We start from the raw sequence: 24,316 nt of genomic DNA, 5'->3' as shown, positions 1-24,316 counted from the left end.
TCGTACTATGCTGGATTCTCATTAGCCAAAAATCTAGGCAACTTTTCATTACTTGAATCTCCTGCTCATAGATATTTCAGGTGTGTGACTCCTGACCCTACTGTAACTTGGGGCTTAAATTATTACAATTTCACAGTCAAAATTACTAATTAATATGTGGTAGGATACAAGGCAAGATCCTGGGTATCATAAATATACATAATGGAGAAGAGATTCTGTGAAGTTTTTGTTTTCTGGAGCTTACAGTCATAGCCATGACTCTTAAGACTTTTGCCCACTATGATGTCTTCTGGTAGTGTCTTTATCATGAGTGTTGATTATTTTGAACATTCTTAAAACTGGACAAAAGCAGTATATACCCACCAGAACAAGATGTACCACATTGAGTAAACAAAATAAGAGGGATCAAATCAAGATAAGAGGGAATTTTCTAGGTCATTTTAATGGAGAAAAGAAATACCACGTTATTTTTTTTTAATTTTAGAAAAATTGGTATAATAAATTGAAACTGAGAATTAAGTGATTGCTACAAAGTTTGAAATCGCTGATTTTTTTTCCCCCACAAAACTTGAGTTATTTGGAAAGATTTGTTCCCACTAAGAAAAAACTTGAAATTCAAGGAAAAACTCTGGTCATGGTTACAATTCGTGGCCAGACTAACAGTGATTTAAAGCATAAGTGGTGAATATATCCAGTGCTAATGTTAATCCTACCAAGGATAAATCACTTAGGTCAAGCTGGCATGAATGTTTTTAAATTGAACTCTGGTATTTTTCTTATTCTCAATATTTTTAAGCAAGTAGAAAATAAAATCTACTGCAAATGAAAGTTAAGTTTCTATGCTTAGGAATTTTGGTAATAGTTAAGGTTAAGACAGGTTTTGCGTGATTGCCCAGGTTGACTTCAGAATTGCAGACTGAAGTCATTCTCCAACCTTTGCTTCTAGATTGTTTTTTTCTTTTAGGGTTTGTAGCAGGATGATATCCATGAGCCTTTGTATTTATAGGTTATAGTAGAGTATTACATTCATTTTTTTCCCTCAGTAATCCAAGTTGAAAATTCACTCTCATTAGTTAATGAGAAGATTCTCTTGTCACAACTCTTCTTGGTATTTACTATGCTTGTTTTGTTATCTTAGCAGCAATTATTAAAAGCAGAGTTGTATGTTGTACAATATCATTGCCATTATTCAAATTTGGCCATTAAATATAAAATTAGATGATACTGAAATTTGGTGCTTTCATTACCCAAAATGTATTCGAAGCATTCAATATTAGTAGCCATAATATTGGGCAGTGCAGATAGTAGTCGATTTCAATTTCACAGAGAGTACTTTCAGACATTACATTTTTAAAAACCCTGAATTCCACAGTGCCAGGAATGAACAAATGTAAATACCTTATAGAAGTCAATCAGGATAAGGAAAATTTGGGGAATAGGGTGAGATACACAATTTACCTTGTACATATCTTTTTGCTTTAACATTTGTACTGTTACCTATTAGAAAATGACATGTACTCAAGTCTGCTAGTTAGCATCACTGCTCAGATAACCCACTACTTTTTATTTCTATTCCATAGATGTTTAACACAGGTATAGGTCATTAAGAAATAGTTGGTTTTTGCAGACAACATTCATTAATGAAGTAAGGCCAGGAAATCACAAATTTATGAAGAACAGTAGAGCTAAGTAGACACGGTGAACTGAGTGTCACGTGCTTGGAATAGGGTAAGAAGTTTTAGGTCCTGTGGTTAGGAGCTGTCTCTTGAAAGAGGCCATAGTTGTATAGATACTTGAGTAAAGGGAAGAAAGGAGTAAAGTGGCTCTATGAGAGGCAGACTTGAGGCAGGAGTAAGATTGGCTAATGAGATAAACAGTGAGTACATAATCTGATTGATCTCCTCAGTACTTTCATTTCTGACCTGTTGATCTTCTGATCTCGAATATCTGTCCCATTCTTCTGTATCCCTCTGATATCCTAGGAGTTTTTCTTTTTTCTTTTTAAAATAACAATTTTTTTAACCTTCTCAACAACTGTGCAATTGTAGTTTTGTAAATTTTGTATTAAGACCCTTTAATTGCTCTGGTCCATGCTCTTAAATGTGTTCAGAGCTTTATTTTAGCTCTCTAAATGTGTTGAGTCCTTTCTTCCTATGTCATTCTCATGCTTAGAAATCACACAGTGGTAAATACAGTCTTGGTTTATTTTTTTTTTTAAATCCCTAGGCTTAATTTCCTTGTACATAAGAAAAACAATGGAAGAACATTTCTTTTTCCTTTTCAAAATCAAAATCTTTATGTTGTAGAAACATCATTTCACTTTATACATTAGTTTCATGGGAAAGTAAATTATGACTTATAAGCTTCATATCTTTAAAGTTTAATTTATTAATAGGTTGATGATTATATATTTTGGAGTTAGCAGAGAAATTGGTATTTGGTGTGTATGTACTGTTTAAACAGTCAAATTTTTGTAATTATTTATGTGTACAGAGGTATCCACATAGCACTTAAGTTTACATCACAATAGTACTAGAGGAAGTTTTGGTTAAAAAGTGTTTTACCAAGATTTTGCCTTGGCATACAGGCAAGAATATTAATGATATTCTGAAATAAGCCTATAATCGTAAGAAAATACCAGCTTCCATTGGAGAAATTATTTCCTGCAATCACTAGTTCACTAATTCCAGAAGATGAAATTCAGTTTTAGGCACTGTGTAAAAATATCTTTTGATTAAATTATTAAGTATAAAGGATACTTGAAATCATATGAAATTGACTTGTAAATTGGTTTTAATTTTTCATGATTGTCATTGTCCTAAAATACTATAGAAAGAAATAGCTTTATGAGCTAATGGGGATAACATGGAGAAAATTATTAATAAACCCTTCTACTGCTTAAAAGGAAAAGTCTCAACTTTCAATTGATAGGTGATAATTTCTGATCTCAATCAACATTCTTTACTATTAATAACTTCTATTCCCCTATATCAGGGGCTGCAGGCTCAGATTACCAAGATGTGCCTGTATATGCAACCTCTTAAACTTTGGAGAAGGCTGGGACAGTCTGGGTTAGCTGCAGTCAGTAAGTGTGAATTTTAACTACAGGCACCTTTATTCATTCATGCCAATGAAAAGTACTGTGATGCATGGACAAAGCAGGTAATATGAATGTGTTTGGCTGGTAGCAGGAATGTGGTAGGCAATGTTGGGGGTATATCAGAATGGGGAGGTGATCAACCATTATATCTAAAGAGAGCCACAGCTACCACCATACCTGGTTTTACTATGGTAGTTGTTACTTAAATCACTAGGCCACATCTTCTGATTTCCCCTCAGAGAAGAAGGGAAGAAATATCTTATTATAATCTTATTATTCACCCATAATCTGCTAATCTTTAAGATTTATAGACTTCCTATTCTTTCTTAAAAATAAACTTCATAGTCAAAAAGTGTGTGAGTGTGTGTGTGCGTGTGTGTGTGTGTGCGTGCGTGTGTGTTGCGTGCGCCTGTCCTAGAATATGAACTCAAGACCTAGGCATTGTCCCTGACCACCTTTGCTTAAGACTAGCACTCTACCGCTTGGACCACAGCTCCACTTCTGGCTTTTCTGGTGCATAATTGGACATAAGAGTCTCATGGGCCTTCCTGCCCAGGCTTGCTTCTGACCTGAATCCTTAGAGCCCAACTCCTGAGTAGCTCGGATTATAGTTGTGAGCTGTCTGTACTGCCTAACTTAAAGTTTCAGAGGACATTTTCAGTTATAACTTGTGCCTATGAAAAATAGTTTTTAGGAATATTGCATAGATATTTGGAGATTTCCTGTTGTGTATAAAATGCCTGTTGCATACTAAAATAAAATCTGTTAATCCCTTCTTTCATCAGAAAGCCCTAAGATATTGAGAAGATAATCAAGATCATTGTAGTGAACAAAGTTTGTCAAAGTTTTGATTTCTGATATTGCTTGAAAATTCCATGTATTCCAATAATTTTCAACAAATAGTCCTTAGTGGCAAGTATGTATGTTGTTCCTGAATACTCATAGTTTGTAAATGGTAACAAGTTGTTGTTTTTTTTCAATTCTACTTTAGCTTTATAACTCAAACATTGCACTACTGTTTTTCTATAGCAAGAACATATTTTACATATATAGCCAGAGATACTTTATGTAACCTCTGTTTTGCCACAGTTACATTTGAGATTTAGTAAAAATAGTTATTGCATTGAATTTTTTAGACAGCTACATTTTTGTGTCTTCATTATAATTCTTAAGAAAAACTTTAAAAATGCTTAAAAGAAATTATTTTACACTTCTTGGTGCTCTCTTGATGTTTTTCCAAGGTGTACTAGTTTTTCCTGTTACCATTTTTATCATTTGGTGTAGCAAATATAATCACAGCAGAAAAAGACAAATAACATTTAGTATAATTATGATTCTTTTACTGAGGATCTCCTCACCCCTTCCATAAAATGTTTTGGTAAGCCTTGAAGACTACTGAATTTAAAAGTTAGAACACTTAAATTTGAGGCTTCTGGGATTGGGAAGGAAGACGGCGGAGGAGTGGCTGAGCCCTTGCAGCGCTCCCTCCGATATGATAGCTTTCTCACCTCATAGAAACTCTTTCTCCGAGAAAGACAGCCAAAGTAATTTCTAACAGTACAGGGATTCTGAACAGGAAGGAAAAATCGACTTTGCTGGTCTGAAAACACATAATTCAGCTCCGAGCGGCGTCCCGCCGCCGCGCCGCGCCAGCGCCGGCTCCGGCACAGTGCCGGGCACAGCCCCCCCCGCCCCCGCACTCCGCACAGCTAAAGTGTTAAATACTCCAGACGGCAGCCGAGCACGGAGGACCTCACATCGCAGAGACAGCGTGAGTACCCCCAAAATCTATCATCACTTGTGCCCACAGTCCAGCTTCTGGAAGGCATCCCTGTCCCCACCGCCAGAGCAAAGCGCCATCTTTGACACTGGCATAGGGTCAGACCAGACTGGAACTGAAGCGGGCCTGGGAAAAGTGAGGTCAAAAAAGCCATCTTTGAACAGGGCAGGAGGGGCGGAATCAGTGAGAACCAGCCCAGCCCAGAAGAACGCCCCCTGCCCCCCTGCCCTGGCGGGAGGCGAGTCCAGGGCTTAGCCAGAGATGCCCCGCCCTGCCCGCCGGAACTTCTAAACTTAAAGCAAAAGCTGCGAGCAGCTACCAGGGGCACGGAAACAACAGACGGAGGAACAAACAGTTCCAGGGACAGCTAAACGGTCCCATCACAGAGGAAGCTAATTCCCAGCCCAAAACGGAGCTGTATTCCATAGCTACCTATGCCACAGAGGCCGCCTCCCTCAGGCAAGCAACGCTCAGCGGAGCAAAACAGCCCAGAGGCGCCCCACCCTGCTGTGGTCACAGCGTAGTCAAGACCAGGCATCAAAGGCAGCGGCCCCACAGCAGACAGAGGAGCCACAGTTCCTGAGACTGCTCACGTCCCCATCGACAGAGGACGCCCAAGGCCTGCCTGCAAGCTGTGGGAATCTCAGAGACCCACGATTGCACCAACAGGGGAGAAGGTCAGAACAGAACCACCCCTTGCCAACTGAAATCAAGTCAAACCAGCCAATCAGGAAAATAGACTGCAGTCCATTGCAGGGAAATCAGAGACTGGTTTCTTTTTCTTTTCAAACATTTTTTTTAATAAACTTTTCTTTTAAATTTTCTTTTTAATTTTTTCACACCTGAAACATCATTGGCTGGTTATTTTTTTTTTTTTTTTGGTTTGTTTTTTGTTTGTTTTCCATTTTTATTGGTTTGTTTTATCAAGTTTTTTTTGTGTTTGTTTATTTGTTTGGGTTGTTCTTTTTCTGTTATTTTCCTTTTTATCTACTTATGCTTCCTTTTTAAATAATTTTTCTCTGTTTTGTGTTTCTGTCTTCCAGTATTTTTACTTCATTTCTCTCGATGCGTCCTCTTCCTTTAAAAATTACTTTCCTATAAATAACACCTACACCCTTTTCTGCTAACTCTCCAGTGTCTGTCATTTTATCAATGTTCTTTCTACTGATTCTACTCTTCTCCACATTTCCACGTCACTGAAACTAAACCAAAATCACCCCCCCCAATACACTTTACTCTATTCTCTTTACTACCTCCAACTTACCCGCCTGACTTACTGCCTGGACCTCCAGGTTCCATTGACTCCTGGTTATTGGATAGAGGGTATCCCAGCTTAATACGAGTGAATCAAAGGGGTTCATAGAGAAAACCAGTCCTAAAAGAACTTAATATAAAAACAAGAATTGCGTATAGGGTTGTAACAGTAAATAAGTAACTACTGAATACAGGGCCCAGGATCGGATGTTATATTGAAATTGTATTCTTTAGGAACACCAAATCTAACTTTATAGACAGGTATACAAGGTATCTGTATATAATTGTGAAATTGTAAGATTTACACAACAGTGCTTGGTAAGGGCTGCTTTGGGTCTTAAACAGTGCTCACAGGTGCTGGTAGACTGGCATTCCCAATTCAAATGGGCAGAAGAAACACAAGAAAGATGGCAAATAATGAAGTCTTATCCCCCACTCAAAACAAGCAGGAAGCAGAGCAGTCAATCAAAAACATAGAAGAAAACCCCCAAAATGCTCTACAAAGTTTACTGATAAACATGATAAATGAAAAGTTTGAATCTCTTCAGTCAATTATGTTAGAGCGTGAGGAGGCAAAGCAAAAATTAATGGAGAATTTCATGGCATCCACAAATAGAAAGATAAGTGAGCTTCAAGAGTCAAATGAAAAGATAGCTACCCAACTTAAAGATTTGAGAGACAACACTCAAAACCAAAGTAATGAAGTTAATGAAGTAAAGAAGTCCATACAGGACCTAAGAAATGACATGGAAATCATCAGGAAAGACCAGTCAGAAGGAAAAGAGATTCGAAATCAAGTTGCTAGCCTACAGTCCCGACTAACTGAAGCAGAGGATCGAATCTCAGGAGCTGAAGATTCCTTAGACTCTATGGAGAAAGATCAAAAATCAATACAAATCCAGTCCAAGCAACAAAACAGATCGCTACAGGAGATTCAAGACACAATCAGGAAGCCCAATTTAAGGATAATAGGTATTGAGGAAAACTTGGAGAAAGAGGTTAATGGGATAGGCAACCTATTTAACAGAATACTAGCTGAGAACTTCCCAAACATCCAGAAGGAAAGGCCTATACAGGTACAAGAAGCATTTAGAACCCCAAATCGACCTGACCAGAATAGGACTTCCCACCGACACATTGTGATCAAAACAGCTTCAGCAGAGTGCAAGGAAAAAATACTCAAAGCTGTTAGGGCAAAGAAAACAATCACATATAAAGGAAAAGCAATCAGAATTACCCCAGACTTCTCAGCAGAGACCATGAAAGCAAGGAGAGCCTGGAATGAAGTATACCAAACTCTAAATAAAAATAACTACCAACCAAGAATTCTGTACCCCGCCAAACTCTCCTTCATAGCCGAAGGTCAAATAAAAGTCTTCCACAATAAGGAAAAACTGAAACAATATATCTCCACCAAACCAGCTTTACACAAAATCCTTAAAGATGTACTCTACAGGGAAAATAATCAAGATCCCAACACAGACAGAGAAATGAACCCTAATTAGTAAACACTAGATCAAGAAATGGGAAGACACACCTTTAAACAAGATAGTGATAATGAAAAGAACAAACGATCACCTCTCAATCCTAACTGTCAACATTAATGGACTTAATTCTCCAATCAAACGACATAGGCTCATAACTTGGATCAAAAATCAAGATCCATCTTTCTGCTGCCTCCAAGAGACACATCTATCCAGCAAAAGTAAACATCTTCTAAAAGTGAAAGGCTGGAAACAAATCTATCAAGCAAATGGCCCCCATAAGCAGGCTGGAGTTGCAATCCTAGTATCAGACAAAATTGACTTCAAATTAAAAAAGGTAAGAAGAGACAAAGAAGGTTACTACATACTAGTAAAAGGATCTCTCCAACAGGAAGAAATAACCATCCTAAATATCTACACACCAAATGCAGGAGCACCCAACTTCATCAAACAAACACTATTGGCTCTAAAAACATTCATAGACCCAAACACAATGATAGTGGGGGACTTTAACACTCCACTATCACCACTGGACAGATCAACACGCCAAAAACTGAACAAAGAAACCACAGAACTAAACAATTGCATAGACCAACTAGACTTAATCGACATCTACAGAATATTCCACCCAGCAAGGACAGAATACACATTCTTTTCGGCAGCACACGGAACATTCTCCAAAATAGATCACATCTTAGGGCACAAAGAAAATCTGTACAAATTCAGAAGTATCAAAATCATTCCCTGCATTCTTTCAGACCACAATGGAATAAAATTAGAGCTCAACTCACTCAGCCACCACAGAAAATCCCACAATTCATGGAGACTAAAGAACACACTGCTGAACCATCAGTGGATCATTGAAGAAATTAAAACAGAAATTCAAATGTTTATGGACTTCAACCAAGTTGAGGACACAAAGTACCAGCTCCTTTGGGACACAGCAAAGGCAGTACTCAGAGGAAAATTTATATCTCTGAGTACATACATCAACAAACTGGAGAAACAGCAACTCAGTAATTTAAGAAAGCACCTTAATTTTCTGGAGAGAGAACAGCAAGCCAAACCCCAAGTCAATAGACGGAAGCAAATAATTAGAATCAAATCAGAATTAAATCAATTAGAGACTAAAAAAACCATCGAAAGAATCAACAAAACAAAGAGTTGGTTCTTTGAAAAAATCAACAAGATAGACAGACCCCTGGCAAACCTGACCAAAGAACGAAGGCAGCACACTCAAATAAACAAGATAAGAGATGAAACAGGTAGCATCACCACAGAAATAACCGAAATTCAGAAAATAATAAGGGACTATTTTGCAAACCTTTATGCCAACAAATTCGAGAACTTGGAAGAAATGGATGATTTCCTAGAAAAAATTGATACCCCCAAACTCAACTATGAAGACTTAAACCTTCTAAACAGACCCATATCCAGTATTGAAATAGAAACAGCAATAAATGATCTCCCATCCAAGAAAAGCCCAGGTCCAGACGGATTCACCGCAGAATTCTACAAGGCCTTCAAAACAGAACTCACTCCAATATTTCTCAAACTCTTCAATGAAATTGAAAGAGAACGTTCACTACCAGACTCATTTTATGAAGCCAGTATAACCCTCATCCCAAAACCAGGCAGAGACTCATCACGGAAAGAGGACTACAGACCAATCTCCCTAATGAACATAGATGCAAAAATTCTCAACAAAATTCTGGCCAATCGACTTCAACAGGTCATCAAAAAAATCATACACCACGATCAAACTGGATTCATCCCAGGGATGCAAAGCTGGTTTAATATACGCAAGTCAATTAATATAATCCACCACATCAACCGGAGCAAGGTAAAGAACCACATGGTTTTATCGCTGGATGCGGAAAAAGCGTTCGATAAAATCCAGCACCCATTTATGCTAAAAGCCCTGGAAAAACTGGGATTCCAGGGAACATTCCTGAATATAATCAAGGCAGTTTATGACAAACCAACAGCAAGCATAACTCTAAATGGTGAAAAACTAAAGCCATTCCCTTTAAAATCAGGAACAAGGCAGGGATGTCCACTCTCTCCCCTGCTCTTCAACATAGTACTAGAATTCCTAGCCAGAGCAATTAGGCAAGAAGAGAATATAAAGGGGATCCAAATAGGAAAAGATGAAGTTAAACTTTCTCTCTTCGCAGATGACATGATCCTATACCTAAAGAATCCCATAGACTCTACCCCCAAGCTACTAGAGCTGATCCAAAACTTTGGCAAAGTTGCAGGTTATAAAATAAACCTTCAAAAATCAACAGCCTTTCTCTATGCTAACAACCCGAAGACCGAGGCTGAAATCAGGAAAGCAACTCCTTTTGCAATAGCCCCCAAAAACATAAAATACCTAGGAATAAACTTAACCAAAGAAGTGAAAGACCTCTTTGAGGAGAACTTTAAAACCTTGAAAAACGAAATTAAGTCAGAACTAAGGAAATGGAAAAACCTCCCATGCTCCTGGATTGGGAGGATTAATATAATCAAAATGGCAATATTGCCAAAGGCTATCTACAAATTCAATGCAATACCCATTAATATCCCAACACCATTCTTTAATGAAATAGAGGAAGCAATCCAGAAATTCATATGGAACAATAAAAGACCTAGAATAGCAAAAACACTCCTAAGCAGAAAGAACAGTGCTGGAGGAATTACAATACCCAACTTCAAGCTGTATTATAAAGCTATAGTAATAAAAACAGCTTGGTATTGGCACCGGAACAGGCCTGAAGACCAATGGAACAGAATTGAAGACCCAGAATTAAACCCACAGAACTACGCCTACTTAATCTTTGATAAAGGAGCTAAAACAATAGTATGGAAGAAAGATAGCCTCTTTAACAAGTGGTGCTGGCAAAACTGGCTCAACACATGCAACAAACTAAAACTAGATCCTTATATATCACCCTGCACCAAAATAAACTCCAAATGGATTAAAGACCTTGAAATCAAAACAGGCACCCTGAAAACACTAAAGGAAGGAGTAGGAGAAACACTCGGGCTCCTTGGCACAGGACAGAACTTCCTTAACAAAGACCCTGAAAGGCTACAAATCAAAGAAAAGTTGGACAAATGGGACCGCATTAAACTGCGGAGCTTCTGCATGGCAAAGGACATAGCTCTCAAGATAAACAGAAAGCCCACAGACTGGGAGAAGATCTTTACTGGACATTCAACAGACAAAGGCCTCATCTCTAAAATATATGCAGAACTAAAAAAATTACCTTCTTCCAAAACAAAACCGCAAAGAACCAATAGCCCCCTCAACAAGTGGGCTAAAGACTTACAAAGAAACTTCTCTGATGAGGAAATGAGAATGGCCAATAGACATATGAAAAAATGCTCTACATCACTGGCCATAAAGGAAATGCAAATCAAAACAACATTGAGATTCCATCTCACCCCAGCAAGAATGTCATATATCAAGAAAACTAATAATAACAATTGTTGGAGGGGATGTGGCCAAAAGGGAACCCTACTTCATTGTTGGTGGGAATGTAAACTGGTTCAGCCACTCTGGCAAGCAGTATGGAGATTCCTCAGAAGGCTCAATATAGAACTCCCCTATGACCCAGCAGCCCCACTGTTGGGTATCTATCCAAAAGCCCACAAACAAAATCACAGTAATGCCACCAGCACAACAATGTTCATCGCAGCACAATTTGTCATAGCGAGAATCTGGAACCAACCCAGATGCCCCTCCATAGATGAATGGATCAGGAAAATGTGGTACATATACACAATGGAATTTTATGCCTCTATCAGAAAGAATGACATTGTTCCATTTGTAAGGAAATGGAAGGACTTGGAAAAAGTTATACTAAGTGAAGTGAGCCAGACCCAAAGAAACATGGACTCTATGGCCTCCCTTATTGGGAATAATTAGTACAGGTTTAGGCAAGCCATAGCAGAGGTTCACAAGGCCCAATAGCTATACCCTTAGGAACACATAAGATGATGCTAAGTGAAATGAACTCCATGTTATGGAAACAATTGATATATCACAGTTGTAACTACTTTCAACGTCCTAGGTGTATGTGTAGTTTCTATTATTGATGATGCTCTTGTATCACCTTCCTATGGTTGTACCTACACTATCTCTGTAATCTTATCTGAGTATATTGGAAACCGTGTTTACTGGTATTGGAAGTAGGAAATTGAAAGGGAATACCAAATTTGAGAGACACAGGGTAAAAAAAGAGAAATAACGACAAAAGCAATACTTGCAAAACTGTCTGGTGTAAGTGAACTGAACACTGGGGGGGGGGGAGGGAAAGGGGGGAGGGAGGGGGGCATGAGGGACAAGGTAACAAACAGTACAAGAAATGTATCCAATGCCCAACGTACGATACTGTAACCTCTCTGTACATCAGTTTGACAATAAAAATTTGAGAAAAAAAAAAAATTTGAGGCTTCTGGACCATTCTTTATTTTTAAGACATGCGCTACATTTGTCAGAACTTCAATTTTCTTATTTATGAAATAGGTTTTAAGAAAACATCATGTGAGGTAGTTGTAGCGGTACATGCCTGTAATTCTAGCTCCTGGGATGTTAAGGGGGTTTATGAGTTCAAGTCCAGCCTAGGCTACATAATAAGACTCTATTTCCAAAAGACAATTTATTGTCTTAAATTATAATTCATAACTGGTAAGTATGGATTATTGCTATTTCTTAATGTGCATGCACTCTAGGCATTTTGTTTACCAGTCATGAAACAGTATGCATATTTTAGATATTCTCAAGGGCAGAATGTAATGTAGGGGATTTGAATCTGCAAACATCCCTGGAAGGACTGGACAGAAAGAACTCCAGCTCTGCCTTCTGAAATGAATTATATATCATTGTATGCCTGACATGTCAGGGTAGCTTTTCCCTCTGCCCCAAGCAGGAAGGCTGCTTCAAGGACTAATCTGTTGAAGAGCATACTTTTTTTCTGTAGCTGTAGCCTAGTCAACAGAATGCCAAGATCAGGTAACTGCAACTCAATACTGCCTGGACATTGAAATACCAAGTCTGATTGCCACTTCTCCTTTATCACCTGACATCCTTGAAGTAGAAATTGGATCTTGGAAGGCAACTGTAGAACAATTTACATTTATTAAACTATGCTGGGAGAAAGCAGCAAGAAGCAGCAGGATAATGGCTTCTCCTTATTCTTTGCCTTTCTAATCTTATGTTAGTACATCCAGTTGACAGTAAACTAACTTTTATCTAGAACTTTTCACTGCAAATGAGTACAGAATGTGCATCATGTTTTTGTTTTCTAATCCAGTTTTTGCAGTTGACAAATTCATATGAGAAAGATGAGAGAATGAGTCTTCATTTACTTACTCAAGTTTTAAATACCAAGATAGCACTCGCTGTTTATGATTCACTTTTGTTTATTTATAGTTCCACTTCATTTATTCTGAGCTGCATGGCCTCATCCATCTTTATGTATATCCTGGATGTATATAGATCTTGTAGCTAAATTTATGAAATGTTTGGCCTATTAGCACATGTAAGGTATTCTATTATTTCAGTTAGTTTGCAGTGTAGCTGCTCTACTTATTTCTTGGTTGAATCTTTTGGACTTTGCCTAATATTTTCATGAGGTAATTATATTGCTTAAGGGTATTAAAAACGGACTCAATACTACCTATGGACAACTATTCTAAATACTTTTTGGGGGTGGGGGTGATGTTGGGTACCGAGGTTTGAATTCCTGGCCTCACATGTGAAGGGCTGGGTCTCTACCACTTGAGATATGCTTGCAGTCTGGGTTTTGCTAGTTGAAGATGGAGTCTAATGAAGATTTCTGCCTGTGAGGGCTTCAATCTGTCATCTTTGGTAGTTTATTGGAGTTAAGAATCTCACAGACTTTCCAACCCAGGCTAGTTTCCAATCACTATCCTCAGATCCCAGCCTCCTGAGTAAGATTACAGGTGTGAGCCATGGAGGCCTGACTTCTACTATTCTTTTTTATGATTTTGTAATCATATGGTAAAATGAAGATAACCCCTACCATGTACTTTTTGTTTCTCATAAAATTCTTCACAAGTACAAAGGAAAATTAAAATACCAAGAAGCAAAATCAATGAAATAGAAATAGTCCCAGCTACATCATGATAACAGTTGCACTTCCTTCTCTTTTTCATCTTATTGATTCCTGTCATTTCAGTAATAGTGGGAGTATTTATCATTGGCAGTTCTGTGTTAAAATAAAAATCAACCAGTATATTGGAAAATTAAATAATACCATGCTTATACAGAAGGTGTCAAAAGTTGTAGTTCTTGGAAAAAGAAATAATACTTGCCTTGCTAGGGTTTACTTTGTTAGAAGAGGAATGATCAGTTTTACTTACATGTGTATTTCTTTGTTTTAGTGAAATGAGAGTCTTACTTAAAAGAACTCTGCATAATTACCAAATGATACATATGATACAGATATGTAGAAAAGAAAGTCAATCCTTAGTTTTTCTTTCCATGATTTATTTCATTTGAGCTAACCACTTTCTTTAACCGTTTGTCATATGCTTCTAGACATGAAAACACATGGACCCATTGTTAGTAAATTTATGAAAGGTAGAGTTTTGAAGACACAAGTTGTTCATTAGAATTTTATAGACAGTATCTACATGGTAGCACATAGCATGTATTGTGACCCAGTTCAATTCAGATAGCCTAACTGCAAAAAAGTATTTGATTGTATTTATTCCAGTTTTTATTGACAAATCATTTTTGGCTCCCTTACTACTTATTAGCATTTACTAGAGACTTCTGAGTAAATATGGAGATTATTCAACGAAAATCATTTATGCTCTTACTGTTTTCATTTATTTTCTGGAAGAAAAACTTAGGTTGCCAGTAATAATCCATTAAAATTGTGCATTCTTTTAGATAAGTTCATTCTTGTAAAGAAGTTGAGCATTAAAGATGGTATTGGGTATAAAATCTTAGTGATAAGCATTACTTTTCATTCTGTTTGATTGACTCTTGACAAAGACAGTTTTCTGTTGCAGATGTGATTGATCTTACTGGAGATGATAAAGATGATCTTCAGAGAGCAATTGCCTTGAGTTTGGCGGAATCAAACAGGGCATTTAGGGAGACTGGAATAACTGATGAGGAACAAGCCATTAGCAGGTAAAATCACAATTTGTATGAAGCAGATGTAGATGCTGTTTGTTTTTTAAAATCTTGTCTCTTTTAATTTTATTTCTTTTAATTATTTGGTACTGAGAAAGTGAACCTAGGACTTCATGCATGCTAGGCAAGCACTCTCCTACTAGGCCACACTCTGCTTCCCAGCCCCTAGATGCTGTTTATAAGAAATAATAATTGGCTTTAACTTTGGGAGGCAATAAGATATACTTTGTTCTAAGGACATCATTGATAACTTCTATGTATTTTTTATTATTTATTTATTTATTTATTTGGCCAATCCTGGGCCTTGGCCTCAGGGCCTGAGTACTGTCCCTGGCTTCTTAGCACTCTGCCACTTGAGCCACAGCGCCACTTCTGGCCATTTTCTATATATGTGGTGCTGGGGAATTGAACCCAGGGCTTCATGTATATGAGGCAAGCACTCTTGCCACTAGATCATATTCCCAGCCCTTTTATGTCTTACATGATTAAACTTTTGATATTTCAGGTTTGTTGAAGCTCGTATTTTTAAGTTATTGGAAAAGCATTTTGGGGCACTAAAGTCATATATTTAATTATCTCTATTTTTTTTTCTTTCTACGATCCCCTTTGAACATGCTGCTATAAATCAATGAAGTTAATAATTTATAGCACAGTAAACTTAATTAACTTCATTGATTTATAGTATAGTTCGGGACATTTTTGCTGTGAAAAGCCATTATTAAATACTTTTGACGTAGTTGGCCATATGGTTTCTGTCATAGCCACTCAAGTCTCATGTTGTAGCAGAATAGCTTTTATATAATATAATGAGCATGACTGTGTTCCAGTAAATCTTAATTTGCATTGGCAGGCAGCTGGCTGGATATATCCTATGGCCTCTCAGTTGCCAGCCTCATATGTAGTAGTATGATAGTATGTATGTATGTGTACATATATATATACACACATATATATATTTATATATATACCGTTATATATATAAAGATATATCTTTATGATGTTTGAAAGAATAGTTTTCAACTTAATAATTAAAACTTTTTCGTTTAAAGCAGTTTGGTCCAGATAAGAATAAATAATAATAAATTTTCCTTAGCAATGACTTTTAAAAAGAACCTTAGTTCTTTTTAAGTAGGAACAATTGTTCTCTAAACAGCTATTTGTAGGGAGTGGTAAACTTACCAGAGAAGAAATTAGCTTTCAGAAGGTGAAATAATTTTGCAAAAGTACACAGCTAAGATGTTCTTTCTACAGTGACACAGATAGTTAGTTGCTTCTTGGCTTTAAAACAACAATGTATTTCTGAATAGTCAGATTTCTGTATGGTGGGAAATGTTTAATAAAACCACAGTTTTTTCGCAATTGATACTTTTAGTGTCTTTAAATGTTTCTTTGGAAGTTACTCCCTGTTAGATGTAGTTACATTAAGATTTAAAGACTTCATTAAATCTGTTTTCCCACAAAGGTTTACTGGAATACATAATTATTTGGTATAAAAATTGATAGTACTTAAACTGTGATGAGACATGTAATTTTTCCTTATCTGTTCTAAGATGGTTTATGTGAACATGATGTAATAAAATAAAAGGTAAGTTAGGTATAAATTTATAAGTAGTTTTTTTCACATGAACTTATATATTAGCTTATGAATATGACTGATATATCAGATTAGTACCGATTTTGTTTTTTAGAAACTGCTTGTTTTTAACCACATTGAAGTCAATTGATGTCTATAACTTATGAACTAAGAACTACAAAAATCATTGTATTAGAGTTCTGAAAAAGATCATCAGAAGTGTTTAAAATGAAAAAATAAAGAAAAAGCATTTGTGTTTTACTGTGGTTTGAACTCAGAGCTTTGTATTTGTTAAGGTGCTCTGCCTCTGAGCCCCACTTTGAGCTCTGTACTCATAATTCTGCATCATGTATTTTCTGATTAAAACAGGTGCTATTTACTTCATGAACTGCTCAACAGTAGACGTAGATTCTGAGAAATGGGTCCATTAGCAATTTCCTTATTACAGAGTAGTAAGGATTATTGGTTTCTGGCTTAGTTTCATTTTTGAATCTTAGGTGACTTGGAGCACAGCAGGCAATTACATGCATTTCCCTAGCTCTAATCAAGCAGCATCATTATAGTTTGTACCTAATTTGACCACTGTAAAGAAGATTATATGCAAATGTGTGAAGATAATGTTTGGTTTATACCACTACATTCCTTTCCCTTCCAACTTTCTTTATGAAGGAATATAACAATTTAAGCAAGCTGTATAGCATTGTTAATATGACAAAAGCATGAACTGTTATTTGTTAAATCATTGGGTTTACTTTAATCTTTTTGCATTCATGTGCTTTAAAATTTTTATTTATTTATTTTTGGTTAGGTGGAGGTGGGGGACTTTTGGTTAGTTTGGGGGGGCTATTTGGGGGGGGCTTGAACACTGGGCCTGGGTGCTGTCCCTGAGCTCTTCAGCTCAAGGTTAGTGCTCTACCACTTGAGCTATAGTGTCACTTCTAGTTATCTGGTAGTTAATTGAAGATAAGAATCTCAAGGGCCTTCCTGCTTGGGCTGGCTTTGAACCATGATTCTCAGATCTCAGCCTCCTGAGCAGCTAGAATTATAGGCGTGAGCCCCCAGCAAACGGCCATTGAAGCATTTTTATTACCAACCTTTTTAAAGAACATTGTTTTATTTGAATTCTTTATGTTTCTCCTGTGTTCACATAGATTGTTTCAAGTAATGATAACTTTGAAGACTTATTGTGCTGTATGTAATGTCACACTGCAAATTCTCCTGAAATAAAGAATATTCTTTAAAATGGCACTGTGGTTCAAATGGTAGAGTTCCTGCCTTGAGCTGAAGAGCTCAGGTACAGCACCCAGGCCCAGTGTTCAAGCCCCATGACCGACAAGAAACAACAACAAAAATAATATTTGTTAATATTTATTTTGGTGTTACTGAGGTTTGAACTCCAGGACTCATGCTTTTTTTAAGTTAAGCAATCTCCCATTGAGCCTTGTTCAAATGAATATATTTTGACATTACTCTGATAAGGTGAAATATTTATGATAAAAATAGTGTGACATGAATGATTTTTTTTTTTCCTGGGGAAGCCAAGGAGTTGTAAAACCTCAGTTCTTGCCAAGGTTTTTATAGTTAACATAAGGTAGCTTAAGCTATTCTCATGTGTTAAATGCTTATTTAGAATAGTCAAACATTTGATTAGGCAAAAATATTTGGGCAGTTTCTACATGGAAACTAGTTTTCCCATTACCATATACATATGTTGTTTGATCCTTAGGCGTGAGAAATACATCATTAAGTAAAGTAACATTAATCTTGCCTTGTTTAGCTATATTTTATTTTATAGATTGTGATTGTTTCAGAAGGGTTAATAATCTTCAATTATTTGCATATTGAAATACTTCATTCTTTTTTAATTTCAATTTTTTTGAGTAGGCAAATTATTGAATGAAGTGAGCAGCCATAGAGTCAAAGATGTCTGAAACTGAAAGGAACCCTGGAATTTATCTTATATAGCTATATTTAGTAAAAGATAAATATCATTTTGGCGAAGCAAACATTTTAAAATGTTTTCTATTTGATTCAAAGTAATTGCTATAAAACATTGTTATGATATATTGTTGGTATGTACATTCATATGGTGATTTCTCAGAAATTATACACACATACACAGAGACATATTTTGTACTATGTAACAATTTTGTTAAGTTCTTTTTTGGTACTCTACTTGGCTCAGATGTTGCTGTACTTCTTGAGCCTCATCTCAAGCTTAGCATATTAGAGATAGAAAGAATCTGTCAGACTTGTCTACCAGGATTGGCTTCAAAAACCCAGTGCTGGGCTGGGGATATAGCCTAGTGGCAAGAGTGCCTGCCTCGGATACACGAGGCCCTAGGTTCGATTCCCCAGCACCACATATACAGAAAAACGGCCAGAAGCGGCGCTGTGGCTCAAGTGGCAGAGTGCTAGCCTTGAGCAAAAGGAAGCCAGGGACAGTGCTCAGGCCCTGAGTCCAAGGCCCAGGACTGGCCAAAAAAAAAAAAACAAAAAAAAACAACCCAGTGCTGATCTGTTATCATTGCCTTCTCTTAAAGAGGACTGACTCTTGATATTACTTAAATAACATTAGCATTAAATGGTACTTTTCCTGACACCATTTTCAGATTTGAAGTAACCAAAATCCTCAAAGTTTGTGCGGTGCTTATTTTTTAAGGTGCAGTCTTATATAACACTACTTTTGATCACTTGCTTCCCTCTGCTTAAGAGTTCTAGAAGCCAGTATAGCAGAAAACAAAGCCTGTTTGAAGAGGATTCCCACAGAAGTTTGGAGAGATTCTCGAAACCCTTATGATAGAAAAAGGCAGGACAAGGCTCCTGTGGGACTAAAGAATGTTGGCAACACTTGCTGGTTTAGTGCTGTTATTCAGGTAAGGGTCCTTATTCAGCTTGTGTTTGATTGGCATAATAGCAGTGAAAGTAGCACTGACTGTGCATCTTTTAACTTATATACTTTAAGTGTAAGTGAAGGTCATTAGATCCAAAATATGTTTCAAATAGCTGTCAGAAACTAGTTTTACCCTCTAGTTTAAATCCTTAATCTATCTATTTATTTGATAAATTAAAAAAAAATAAGTAGTGAGCCACTTGTCCCAATACCTAGCTACTACTAATAGGACCCTTGTTATCCCAGTGCTATTTGGAGCTAACTTTACCTTCTACAAAGTAGAATAATTCATCTTTTATCAAGCATTATTGTTGCTTCCTGTAGAGTAACTTTCAAATTGTTTAATCTGTGTCCCAAGAACAAAATGCATTTCTTAATGTTAAACATACATAGACCCATATGTAAAATATCTACAGTATATTTTTAAATACTCCTGTCGAGAGCTGGTGGCTCACACCTATAATTCTAGCTACTCAGGAGGCTGAGATCTGAGGATTGCAATTCAAAGCCAGCCCGGGCAGGACTCTTATCTTCAAATAATCACCATAAAAAGCCAGAAGTACTGTGGCTCAAGTGGTAGAGTGCTAGCCTTGAGCAACAGGAGACCCGGGACAGCACCCACGCACAGAGTTCAAGCCCCAGGACTGGAAAAAAACATTACTCTTGTCAATTTACTGTATATAATATATTCTGATATTTCACACAGTATTGTAAAAATATTTATTACAGTGACTGTTCCTCATTTGTTCTAAAAACTTTAGGGCATAATCAGTATTCCTAGATTTTGAGGTGAATTTCTATTGCAAAAGTTGTATTTGTTTTCTGAGTACTGTGTTTTCTTATAGGCATAACTTTCTTAGATCGCTGTTACTATTAGTTGGTGAATAAATTTATTTTTAACCTTAATTTTGTGCCAGTCTTAGGGCTTGAACTCAGGGCTTGGAAGCTGCCCTTGAGCTTTTGTGCTCAAGGCTAACATGGTCACTTAGGTTACAGCTCCACTTCCTGCCTTTTAGTGGTTAATTGGGGGTGAGTCTCACAGATGTTCCAGCACAGACCTTAGGTCTCAGTCTCCTGAACAGCTAAGATTACAGATGTGAGCCACCAGCATCTGGTGGCTACTACTTCCTTCTTCCTTCTGCCTCCCCTTCTTTTCTTTTCTTTTCTTTTTTTTTTTTTTTTAAGATATTTTATAGGAGCATAATGTGTTTTGGCCATGTTGTATACCTTTAATTTTGAGGAAATTGCTTCCAAACTACAGAGTAACATAAAGAGCTTTTTAATAATATATTATCTAGTCTGGCTTTTAAAAGTTGCCCTTGATTACATTTGTGCTATGCAGTAGAAGTATTGGTAGGTATCATTACTTAACAAGTATGTAAAAACACAAGAAATTTGAAATAGGTTTTCTTTTGTTGGAATGATTTTGTGTATAAGTAATATATTTATTTGTCAAGAATATGTCTCTAAGAACAATGATTTTCTAAATTTTGTCAACAGAATTTTCTCTTAGGTATCTTAAATAATTCTTTTTCAGTCATTATTCAATCTTTTGGAATTTAGAAGATTAGTTCTCAATTACAAGCCTCCATCAAATGCTCAAGATTTACCTCGAAATCAAAAGGTAAAATTATAATGGATTTAAAAGGAGAGTAATAGTGAAATGCTGTTTGTATCCTGTCATCTTATATCCATTCATCTTGATGAATTTTTTGTTTCATCAAATGAGAGATTAAGAATGCTAACTTGGTACAGTAACTTCAGATCCTTTGTCAGTATTGTGAATAATAATAGTATTCCAAATTCGTATTCACTCAGGACACATCTATTGGGATTGCTCACATTTCAATAACATGTATAGACTACAACATATAGTTCATTGTCTTTTCTCAAGTTACTCTTGAAAAATTACATGGAAATAAAAATATATTTTCTGTTGATTGTTCAGATCAATCCTTTACAAAACAACTTTTGTTCTGGTGTCTTTCCAGTCAAATTTTTACCTTCTGTGTTGGAAGATGGTGTTGTATAAAGTGAGGGTACAGACTCCTGGGCCTGATTGCCTGCTTTGCTCATTTGATCTTTCTTTGTGAGGTTCCTTGGTCTGCAAAGTATAGAAATTATTACATAGAGTTGCTTGAGGGGATTTAATGAGACTAAAAGTACCTGTTATATTTAAATATTAGGTGGCAGCTATTGCCAGTTACATAATGATTTTATTTTAGAGGCTTTAAAGTGTAGGTCTGATTTGTGCCCAGACGTTGATACTTGCAGGGAAAACACTGACTGCAGAGATGAGATGCCTGAGTTCAGAGCTTTAGTGGTGTTTGTCATAAACCACCTGAGCCCTGAAGTGGTAGGAGGTGGTGAAGTTTTAGGTTTCATTAAAGTACTGAACTTTGTGTGACCTATTGTTGTAGTGCTAAATTATTAAATGATGTTTTTCGTTTAGGGTTTAATTTTTAAAACATTTTGTTTCTGCAAACATGTGACATATTTATAAAGCACTCTGGAAGGAATATCGCTGATGTACAACCAGCTTTTCAAGTTGTAATCTCAGACTGAAATGTCAGGCTGGAAAGCAATTATATTTAAAAAGGAACTGACACCAACTAGCAACGTCTCACACTCCTGAAAAATTAAGCAAAAGCTTTCTAGTCTTAGTAGTTTATACTTGGCATTTTCTGGACTATTCCTTCCTTTGATCACAACTTGTTATCAATAATTCTTCTCAAGTATGACAACTTGACATTATGGAGCTATTCATGCTTACATATCTATATATAAGTTCTTGACAGATATACATATCTCTCTATATATTGTCTTGACCTTTACTTTTTCTTGCTTTAGTTATTTGCAGAGCTTTTTTTTATAGTTAAATAAAGAGGTTGGTTTCTTTAATCCTTAAGAATTATTTGTGTTTCCATTACCAGGGCTAGTGAGGCCATGAGATTTGCTAGAGAAATGTGTAATCAGCATCTTTGTATAATTTATTTCTTTATTATTATTTATTATTTTATATTTATTTATTTATTTATTTATAAGATATTTATTTCTTACAAGGAAAGGGTCAGTAGCATATCCAGGTGTTTTTTATTGTTGTCAGTCATGGGGCTAGAACTCAGGGCCTGGACATTGTTCCTAAGGTTTTATTTTTGTTTGTTTGTTTGTTTTTACTGAAGATTAGCCCTCTACCACTTTGAGCCATAGTTGCACTTCCAATTTTTAGGTGATTAATTGGGAATAAGAGTCCCATGGTCTTTCCTGCCTGGGCTGGCCTCAAACCACAATCCTCATATCTCAGCCTCCTGAGTAGCTAGGATTACAGGAATGAGCCACCAGTGCCTGGTCTAGTTCATCTTTTGATCTAGGGAATTAAAATAACTTCCCACATTATTTAAAAATGCATTTAGGAGACTTCTGCTGTGCCATTTTATATAAGATGGTCTATAGTTATTTTGTAATTTGGCATGGTGTCAAATTGATGCCATTGAAGCAAATGTGATAAGATAGGTCCTTATCAGTCATTGATTTGTGCTATGCTCACTAGAAGTCATAAAAGACCCATCGTTTAATAAGATATCAGTGTAACTTCTACCACTTATTATTTAATGTTGAATTTATATCCAGCTTATGAATTGTTTACTGCTATATTGAGTTTTAAAAACAAATACATTTGGGGGGCTGGGAATATGGCCTAGTGGTAAAGTGCTCGTCTCATATACATGAAGCCCTGGGTTCGATTCCTCAGCAACATGTATGTAGAAAAGCCAGAAGGGGTGCTGTGGCTCAAGTGGTAGATTGCTAGCCTTCAGCAAAAAGTAGCCAGGGACAGTGCTCAGGCCCCGAGTTCAAGCCCCAGGACTGGCAAAAAAACAAAACCAAACAAAAAAACAAATACATTTGGGATCAGGATAGTCAAATCCCAGAGATACCATTTGCAGTTAACCACCAAAGCTTGACATAAATATAATTTACATATAGAATGAGAACAACAGATTGAGTTCAATCTAGTTAAGACATTGATAGACCTGGCTTCTACTTTTGGAAGTTAAAACTATTTTATTTCACGCTTATTTACATTGTTTATAAGTTTGTGTTGAGAATGGTGAGGTTACTAGAAAAGTGATACATTATCAACTTAATCCTTTTCTTTTCCTCAAGGTACTGTGTATAAAAAAAGTTACAAATGGAGAGTGAAACACAATAAGTGTTGAGAATACAAAAATGCATATAATATCTGGTAAAGGCTTATAATTAATCAAAAGCTTAGATTATTTGAAATCTTAATTTAGGATAAAAATTTCCATATGAACATTTTTTCTCTTTTTCCCTGTATGGGAATGAGGATCATAAAACAAGCGACTGTGTTTAGTTGAGAAATAGACTATATTCAGAAGCTAAATACCTAAGTGACCTTTGTAGTTACTCCCCTCCCCCCCCCCCAAAAAAAAAGAATTCCGGATGGATTTCTTTGACCATGCTGAAGTGGTAAGGAATAGATTTATAAGTTTTAATGCCTGTTTAAGGGATTCAGTTTATGAAAAATATATTTTCTGAATACAAGGAACTTGTTACATACCGTAGAAAGGTATCTAGAACATCTCAGTAATTAGGAACTAACATGCCTCTAAATATTCCAAGAATCCTACAAAAAGAGAGACATTTTAGAATATTCTAGAAAGAATGAAAATTATAGCATGACCTGCCAAAACTAGATTCAGTTAAAGCAATGCTTAGTGGAAAATCACCTAGTAGACAGAAGAGTTCACATTAATGAACAGCTTGCCCACCCAGAAACTAGATACAAATATGAATCCCAAAGCAGAAGAAAGGAAGTAATAAATATCAAAATAGAAATCACTGAAGTACACATCAGATAAAAGAGCATATTAGAAAATTAATGACAGCAAAGCTGCTTCTTGAAAAAAAATAGTAAAATTGCTGAGCTTCAAAAAAAGACCACAGAACAAGAAAAAAAGAAGACAGTAATATAAGGGATGAGAAAAGGGGAAGAATACTTTGCATTCTATGTATGAGAAATTTCATAATCAAAAGACAAGTATGTGGAAG

General features: G+C 36.4%; 1 protein-coding gene across 6 annotated transcripts in view; it reads left to right on the top strand.

The window, feature by feature from the left end:
- The window catches only part of Usp25 (ubiquitin specific peptidase 25), a 111,278-nt gene that overhangs the window by 33,147 nt on the left and 53,815 nt on the right, over window positions 1–24,316 (top strand). For all 6 annotated transcript variants that reach the window (XM_048346401.1, XM_048346400.1, XM_048346402.1 and 3 more), the window contains exons 4-6: window positions 14,651–14,774; window positions 19,064–19,226; window positions 20,781–20,867. In XM_048346401.1, the coding sequence (XP_048202358.1) occupies window positions 14,651–14,774; window positions 19,064–19,226; window positions 20,781–20,867 (374 nt within the window). The remainder of the gene's footprint in view (window positions 1–14,650; window positions 14,775–19,063; window positions 19,227–20,780; window positions 20,868–24,316) is intronic.

Source organism: Perognathus longimembris, chromosome 5 (assembly GCF_023159225.1).
Source record: "Perognathus longimembris pacificus isolate PPM17 chromosome 5, ASM2315922v1, whole genome shotgun sequence".
Taxonomy (NCBI): Eukaryota; Metazoa; Chordata; class Mammalia; order Rodentia; family Heteromyidae; genus Perognathus; species Perognathus longimembris.
The sequence above is the reverse complement of the archived record's forward strand: the minus strand, read 5'-3'. Positions and strand labels throughout refer to the sequence as shown.